The following is a 9,609-nucleotide window of genomic DNA, read 5'->3' on the forward strand; positions in this document are numbered from 1 at the left end:
ATATGCATGTGTGAATATGCCACAATGAAACTTCTGAATAACTACTATGCACAAATAAAAATAGAAGATATAACTAAATCTCTTAGAGGTTAACCAAAGAGATTGAAATTTATATGAATTGAATTGAAAAGTAGCATTTTTGTGCCTGGTTTATTTCACTTAACATAATATCCTCCAGGTTCATTCATGTTGTCAAAATGATAGAATTTCCTTCTTTTTATGGTCAAATATATTCCAATGTGTTTACATACTTTATTTTGTTTATATATGTATTATTGGTAGACATTTAGGTTGATTCCACATCTTGGCTATTGTCTACAATCCTGCAATAAACACTGGAGTGCAGATACCTCTTTAACATACTGATTTCATTTCCTTTGGGTGTATACCTAGTAGTTGGTTTGATGGATCATATGGTAGTTCTAGTTTTATTTTTTGGAGTACTTTCTATGATCTTTTCGATAATTACACAATCTCATTCATATGTGAAATATTAAAGTGTTAACTTCATGGAACTTGAGAGTAGAACTGTGATCACCAGGAGCTTAGCTGGGAGCAGCGGTTTGGGGATATGTTTGTCAAAGGACACACAATTTCAGTTAGAAGGAATAAGTTCAAGAGATCTATTATGCTACATAGTAACCATAGTTAATAACAATATATTGCATTCTTTTTTAAAAGAAGTTTTTGTTTTTAGTAGTGGCTTATAGTTTTATATAATTGTGGGGTTTGACATATTCATGAATGCATATAACAGTTTACTCCATTTCAATCCCCAGTAATCCCCTCTTCTCTCCCCTCCTTCCACCTCTGGTCCTCTATCTCTATTATGTTGGTCTTCCATCTACTGGTTTATTTTTAATTGGTGTGTTATATTTATACATAAATGTGAAATTCATTGTGATATATTCATACATACACACATAGTGTAATTTGGTTAGTTTCATTCCATAGTTCCTCCCCTTTCCCATCCCTCCTCCTTCCCTCTTGATACCCTTCCTTTATTCCATTTTCCTCCTTCCTATTTTCATAAGATTCCCTTTTAAAAAAAAATTACTTATTTCTCTCAAGCCTCCACATGACGGAAAACATTTAATCCTTGACTTTCTGAGTTTGGTTTATATCATCTTAACATGATATTCTCCAGTTCTATACATTCTCCTGGAAATGACATGATTCAATTCTTCTTTATGGTTGAATAAAACTCCATTATGTATGTATGTGTGTGTGTGTGTGTGTGTGTGTGTGTGTGTATTCTGAATATTAATCTCCTGTCAGAAGTGTAGCTGGCAAAGATTTTATTTCACTCTGTAGGCTCTCCATTCATGTTTTTAATTGTTTCCTTTGCTGTCCAGTAGAAAAAGCAGCATTTCTTGTTTGTCAGTTTATATATTTTTTGGTGCTGGGATTGAGCCATGTATTTTTTTAATATATGGGGCTTTGTGGGGGAGGAGTACAAGGGATCAAACTCAGGGGCTCTCACATGCTAGACAAGTACTCTCACACTGAGCTAAATCCCCAGACCATTTCTAAATTTTGAGTCAGGATCTCACTAAGATGCTCAGGCTAGCCTCAAACTTATGATCCTCTTGTCTCAGCCTCTCTATCTGGGATTACAGTTATGTGCTATCACATTTAGCTTAATTTATGTTTTTTAAATGAATTATGTGGAAATTGATTTATTAAGTTTCCCTAAGAGGTCAGAAGCTTCTGCATAACTGTGAATCACTGGAATAAATATTTCTCTTTCCAAAACTCCTTTTTTTGATGGTACTAAATAACATAAGTGGGTCTTATACTCTATATTTTCTCTATCCAAATTGATTAAGGTTATTCTCTGTACACATATATTGACTATATATAAATATGCCTCTTCTCTAACTTGTAAAGAAATACTCAGGACTCAAATTCACAATATAAAAAGAACTAATACAAATCAATAGGAAAAAAGACAAACACTGGCCAAGGGAATTGTTAGTTGTATTCTTGATGATTGCTATTCTAACTGAAGTGAGAAGAAATCTCAGTGTAGTTTTGATTTGCATTTCACAGACCACTAAATGTTTATTTTGAGTTTTGAAAAAATGGGCAAAGGCAATTGAGCAGAAACTTCCAAAAAATAAAAAGATAAGTAAATGGATGAAAAATGTATTAAATAGTGCTCTACCTCACCAGTAGTTAATAAGCAGAGAAATGCAAACTAAACAATGAGATCTGAACACTTACAGTCACCAGGATGGGTAGAATTTTAGAAGACTAGTAAGGTAAATTGCCATGATTTGAATATGGCTTGTTCATTGCAAAAGTCATGTTGAAATACTATCCTCTTCTCTTCCTGGGGGAGGAGAGAAAGGAAAGGGGGAGTACCAGAGAGTAAATCAAATTCCATGCCTGTATGATTATGTCAAAATGAACCCAACTATTATTACAGATGTACTGCACTAATAAAAGAAAAAACTTAAAGAAAAAATTTAAAAGAATGCAATCCTCACTATAAGATATTAAGAGGTAGGACCACAGGAAACTTTTAGGAGGTTATTCATGAGATTAATAGATTAATGGATTATTCCAAGAGTAGGTAGGTCTTGAGATTTTAAAAAGGAGCCAATTTAGAACAGATGTGCTTTTACTTTCTGCTTCTCTTGCTGTGTGATCTCTGCATTGCCCAGAACTCTGCCAGCAGGTTGTTCACCACCAGATGTGACTCCTTGACCTTGAACTAGAATTATGACTCAAACATCTTTTCTTTATAAATTACCCTATCTGTGTTATTGTATTATTAACGACAGAAAAAAAAGACCAAGACACAAAGTGTTTGAAAGAATGTGAACAATTAGAATTTACACTCCTGATGACAGTATAATTGATATAACCTTTTAGAAAGCAGTTTGGAAATACCAGGTAAAGCTGAAAAAGAACATACCTTATGACATCAGGGTAACTTCTAGGTATATACTTTCCCCCTTCAAAATGTGTATACATGTTCACAAAATTATATATATATAATATAGTATAATAGAATGGGTAAATGAACTTCGATGTCCAGGAGTTGGCTTTATATTCAGTGACAGGCCATAGTGTTCTATTGAACAAAAATAATTTTAGTTTCACTAACATCAGGAAATGTTACTTTACTATGGTGATGGTTAAGAGAAAAAATGAACACCCCACAATTTTGTCTAAATACAGACAAAAAGGGCATAATCCAATCCATAGAAATGACCAAACATCTCTATCCTGTCCAATATTAGTAACTAACTTATTTGCCAGTAAAAATGTTAGTCTTGCCCTGTTTGCTTCATCTTCTGCATAAGAATTATTAATATACCACCATAGAATTAACCTAACTTATGACAGTATCCAATCTGGAGCAAAGTCCTACTTCAAATCTCTTCCAAACCACCAAATATAAAACCAAATACCATTATGTTCTTTATTATAACTTTCTTATTTAGATGCCTCATTATCTACTATAGTGTGTAGTTTACCCTGTTGTAGTAAATCAGTCAATACAACTTTGTTCAAATACAGGTGTTAATGATGGTCTTTGTTGAAGGACACTGACAATACACACAGGAATTCTATAAAGTGGTAATGAAAGTGAATCAAATAGAGCTAAACACAACATCAATCTCACATTGAGCTAAATAATGAGGGAAAGAGACTAGATTCAAAGAATTATCTGCTTTAGATATAATTTTGAGGCAAAACTAAATAGTTTAAAACATACACTTAAGCAAGTGTTAAGATATCTGATAGATTGAGGGGTTCCATGAACTCCTTCATGTCAGGATGTCGTTAATATTTTGTATACTTCGTTTTCATTCACTTTGATCTCATTTGAAAAATATGATTTTGGCTTATCTTATATGACATTATTTGTATAGTATCTAGGATTGAAATGATGACCGCAAATAAGAAATCAAATGCTTTGAATAATGAGCATGAGACAGAGTGTCAGAAGACAAGTTCTAGTTCTTACTCTATTATGAAGAGCTGAATGAACTGGTCAATAGACTTCATCATTTGGGACCTTAGTTTCTTCATCTGTTAAAAATAAAGTAATGGACTCTAAAATTTCATCTCATTCGAGTCAGAATGGCAGCTATCAAGAATACAAACAACAATACATGTTGTCGAGGATGTGGGGAAAAAGGCACACTCATGCATTGTTGGTGGGATTGCAGATTGGTGCAGTCAATATGGAAAGCAGTATGCAGATTCCTTGGAAATCTGGGAATGGAACCACCATTTGACCCAGCTATCCCTTTCCTCGGTCTATACACAAAGGACTTAAAAACAGCATACTACAGGGACACAGCCACATCAATGTGTATAGCAGCACAATTCACAATAGTTAAACTGTGGAGCCAACCTAGATGTCCTTCAGTGGATGAATGGATAAAAAAATATGGCATATATACACAATGGAATTTTACTCAGCATTAAAAAAGAAGAAAATCATGGCATTTGCAGGTAAATGGATGGAGTTAGAGAAGATAATGCTAAGTGAAGTTAGCCAATCCTAAAACACAAATGCAGAATGTTTTCTCTGATATAAGGAGGCTGACTCATAGTGGGGTAGGGAGGGACAGCATGGGAGGATTAGATGAACTCTAGATAGGGCAGAGAGGTGGGAGGGAAAGGGAGGCGACAGGGGATTAGCAAGGATGGTGGAATGTGATGGACATCATTATACAAAGTATATGTATGAAGATTTGAATTGTGTGTCAACATACTTTATATACAAACAGAGATATGAAAAATTGTGGTATATATGCGTATTAAGAATTGTAATGCAGTGATTCTGCAATCGGTATTTGGGGTAAAAATGGGAGTTCATAACCCACTTGAATCTAATGTATGAAATATGATACGTCAAGAGCTTTGTAATGTTTTGAACTACCAATAATATATATATAAATACACACATATATATAAAGAATTGTAATGCAAAAAACAAAGTACTGTATAAAGGCATGAATTGGCATGAACATACTTTATATACAGAGATATGAAAAATTGTGCTCTATATGTGTAATAAGAATTGTAATGCATTCCACTGCTGTCATGTATTTTAAAAAAATAAAATCAATTTAAAAAACAAAAATTGTGCTATGTTTAATATGAAATAAATTGCAATCTGCCATCATATATAACAAAATAGAATAAATAATAATTTAATTAAAAACATATAAAACAAATAAAGTAATGGGAGGGAATTGGGGCTAATTTTTCTGTTTTGAAATCCAAAGCCAAATATTCCTCTTCATATGGTTTCCTCATTTGGCTTATTGAATTATCTGGGAAACAGTAATATATTGATTAAAGTATAGAAATGTGAAGTCAGACAAAATTAAATTGAATTTTATCTCTAACATTTACAAAGTAAGGGACCATAGGGTGTGACATAATTGTTCCTATTTCTGTTTTCTGGTCTTTTTTTTTTTTTTTTTTAAGAATGTCTTCCTTGTAGACTTGTTGCAAGGATTGAATTAAATAATACCTGTAAATCACTTTAACAAAGTGTTGGTACATAGAAAACATACCTAATAAATATTAGTGCCATAATAATCATAAGTGACAAGCAACAAGCTGCTTCCTAAGTATTTGAGGGTTCTGGAGCAAGGAATGGATCTGAGGCCAGTTGTCTTACTCCCTTCTCAGTATATCCACTGGACCTCAGGTTCCTGAAGGACGTCTGCCTCTCCCCTTTTCTTTGCCTACTGACTTTTTCCTCCATTCTTTCCTGCTCTCCCTCACGTCTGCCGCTGTCTCCTGGATACCTCTGCTGCCTAATACATTTTGTTTGAGCTCCAGAAGACACCGCAGGGTCCTTTTTGCTATTTGCTCGGTCTCTGGGAGGACTGTGAAGCGTGCACATATAGTTTAAAGCGATCCCTGTTTGTCCAAGGCTGCAGTGGCCCCAGCTGGCTAGCAAATACAGTGACGTCAGCTTGAACGAACATCCTCATTGGCTTCTCAATTCCCAAGGACTTTTTTTTCCCCTGAAAGGGGATTAACAGGCGAGTCTACCGTTGCTTTGGCAACAAACTTCCAACCTCTGCCCAACTCTCCGGAATGAGAACATATCTATTAATACATTGGATAGACTGGAGTGTCGGGTTGCTCAAAGCAAAGTTGTGTTTTTGTTTTTTTTTTTTCCCAGTGTAAAACAGTGTACTAGTTCAGCGAGCCTTTGGTGGCGTTGCGATTAGAGATTAGTAAAGCGGCGAGCCCTGTTGAAGGAGCCTGTTGCGGAAAAGTGAAAGTATATTCTCAACAGGTGGCGGCGGCTGCAGGGAATGCATTTGTGGGAACTAATGGCGGTTGCGAGCAGAAAATCTTTGCAAAACAGGCAAGTGGCGACTCTTTTCCTTTTTTTGTGTGTATCTGTGGGGGATGCAGCCACCATCCGCTATTCGGTGGCAGAGGAAATGGAGAGCGGCTCGTTTGTAGCCAATGTGGCTAAGGACCTGGGGCTGGAGGTAGGGAAGCTGGTTGCGCGCGGGGCGAGGCTGGTTTCTGAGGGCAACAAGTTGCATTTCCGGCTCCACCGCAAGACCGGAGATTTGTTCGTGAAGGAAAAATTGGATCGGGAGTCACTTTGTGGCAAAGCTGACCCATGCGTTCTGCACTTTGAAATTGTCCTGGGAGAGCCGCTGCAGTCCTTCCGTGTGGAAGTCAGGGTATTTGATATCAATGACAATGCCCCAAGTTTTCAAAACAAGGAACCACTGTTAAAGATTCCGGAGAGCACTCCTTTGGGTTCGCGTTTTCCTCTGCAGAGCGCCCAGGATTTGGACGTGGGCCTCAACGGTCTCCAAAACTACACCCTAAGCACCAACGCATATTTTCACCTGCACACCCGCTTCCGGAGCCACGGGCCCAAATATGCCGAGCTAGTGCTGGATAAACCCCTGGATAGAGAGGAACAGGCTGAAGTTAACTTAACAATTACTGCGGTGGATGGCGGGTCCCCACCCAAGTCTGGCACTGCACACATCCGCGTGGTGGTTCTGGATGTCAATGACCACGTGCCCCAGTTCTCACGATTGGTGTATCGTGCTCAGGTACCAGAGAATAGCTCCAATGGTTCTTTGGTGGCTACAGTGACTGCCACGGATCTAGATGAGGGCACCAACAAGGAGATAACTTACTCTTTAGCTCAAAACCCAGAAGCAATTCTCCAGACATTTCAGATTGATTCTCATACTGGAGAGGTTCGGCTCCGAGAGCCACTAGATTTTGAAGCTACAGAAACATATGACATTGACGTTCAAGCTACGGATGGAGGAGGACTCTCTGCCCACAGCAAAGTTCTGGTGGAAGTGATGGATGTAAATGACAATCCTCCTGAAGTGATGGTCTCCTCTGTGTCTAGCCCTCTGCCTGAGGACTCGCCACTACAGACTGTGGTGGCCCTCTTTACTATAAGAGATCGGGACATCAGAGTGGGAGGAAAAATCACTTGCTTCCTCAGAGAAGACCTTCCCTTTGTAGTCAAACCTACATTCCGAAATTCTTATTCACTGGTGACTGACAAAAGCTTGGATCGTGAGGATGTCTCAGGCTACAATATCACTATTGTTGCCATGGACACAGGACCACCCAACCTGTCCACAGAGACTGTGATAGAGGTGCTAATATCTGACATTAATGACAATCCTCCAATGTTTCAGAAAGATTCCTATGTCTTGACTGTTCGAGAAAACAACAGCCCTGCAGTTTTTATTGGTAAAGTCCATGCTGAGGATCTAGATTTGGGTGAGAATGCCCAAGTGACATATTCTCTGTTGCCTCCAAAAAGTGGGGATCTATCAGTTTTTGCTTACATCTCCATAAATTCAGATAATGGGAAGCTGTATGCTTTGAGAACTATGGATTATGAAGCCATTCAAGATTTTCAGTTTGTGGTAAAGGCAACTGATGGGGGCTTCCTGACACTGAGTAGCCAAGTTACTGTCAGAGTGGTTGTTCTGGATGACAATGACAACCGTCCAATGATCTTGTACCCACTGCAGAATGGCACTTTGCCCTGCAATGACCTGGTGCCCAGATCTGCAGAGGCAGGCTATCTGGTGACCAAAGTGGTGGCTGTTGATGGTGATTCAGGTCAAAATTCTTGGCTTTCATACCATCTACTTAAAGCCACCGACCTTGGGTTATTCTCTGTTCAGCGACAAAATGGGGAAATCCGAACATTGAGGCAGATATCTGAGAGAGACCCCATGATGCAGAAACTGACTATTCTTGTTCAAGATCATGGCCAACCAGCTCTTTCCACTACTGCCTCACTGAATATCCTGCTGGTAGATGGCTTTTCAGAGCCTTATCTGAGGTTCTGGGATCCATCCAAGCATTCTAAGAAGGTAAACTCAACCACTAAATATTTGGTTATTTCTCTGTCTGTGCTTTCCTTTCTGTTTCTTCTCTCTGTTACAGTGATCTTTATTATTCACATCTACCAGAAGATTAAACATAGAGACACATTCACAATTCAAGAGCATTTCTATGATGACTGTAACTTCCCTAACAACTTGGTACAAGGAGAAGGCAATGGATCCTTATCTCGGCCTGGTACATATGAAATATGCTCAGCCACTGGCACTGGCAATAGTGAGTTCCGGTTTCTTAAGCGCTTTATGCCCAATTTTCCTTTCCCTCATGCCTCTGGAGAGGTAAGAACAGAGGACAGATCCAGTTTACCAACAGATTCTAACAGGAATAGGTCTCGGGGGTCAGAGGACCATACCCAGGTATCTGATGACTATATGTAGCTCATAGTAATAGCCCTTAGTAACAGAAGTGAAACACAATTCTATACTTGGTATGCAAAGCTCTCCTATCCTCACTGAAACAAAAATGGTAGTAGATTACAGTTTTAGCAGACAGAAGAGTACCAAGTTTGCTGAAAATGAGAAACCCAGAGTGAGGCTTAACTTACTTAGTACAAAATAGTTATCCTGATCTCTAGTTCATATATCTGTAATCCTGTTTGGAACTGTTTGAAGGAATGTCACCATCTGTAAGAACATATGTGACAGGGACATCATTTTTATCTCCTCAAACAGGCAAATAATGAATGAGACATTGTTTCCCCCATGAGATTCATTGCAATACTTAATTCTATAAGGATAGCCCTTATTTTGCCTTTATTTTCCAGTAGAAAGGTTGTACATATATAGGTAACAAGCTTCCAGTTTTGATATATCAGGAAGCAATCATGTTTGACAAAGAGATATAGTTTATTACTCAGAAATTTCTAGATTTTTGTCCCTGATAGGGACCATCTTTGAACCAACATCTTGCATGTCATCATTCATAATCATGAAAATGCCTAGCCAATAGTGGTCTTCACAGATTACCAAGATGGGAAGGAAGGGTAATTCTGATATAAAGAGATTCAGTTCAGGAATGTACTCCAGAATTAATTTTTTAATTTAATTAATTTTTAAATTTAGACATTGATTTCTTAATGGTTGTTTGAAGTTTTAAGTAAATCTCAAGTCTTTCTTTCATATCCAGATGTCTATCCTTGCCTTATCAAAGAGCAGTTATTTGAATAAGGGAAATGAAGGGTGAATGAGGATAAAAATAAATTAGGAC

General features: G+C 37.8%; 1 protein-coding gene across 1 annotated transcript; it reads left to right on the plus strand.

The window, feature by feature from the left end:
- The first annotated feature begins 6,178 nt into the window (after positions 1–6,178).
- Positions 6,179–8,789, plus strand: Pcdhb1 (protocadherin beta 1). Its single transcript, XM_026384421.2, has one exon. It carries the CDS (start codon positions 6,306–6,308, stop codon positions 8,778–8,780), a length of 2,475 nt encoding a protein of 824 aa, XP_026240206.1. The 5' UTR covers positions 6,179–6,305; the 3' UTR covers positions 8,781–8,789.
- Positions 8,790–9,609: the final 820 nt, after the last annotated feature.

Source organism: Urocitellus parryii, chromosome 1 (genome assembly GCF_045843805.1).
Source record: "Urocitellus parryii isolate mUroPar1 chromosome 1, mUroPar1.hap1, whole genome shotgun sequence".
NCBI classification, from domain to species: Eukaryota; Metazoa; Chordata; class Mammalia; order Rodentia; family Sciuridae; genus Urocitellus; species Urocitellus parryii.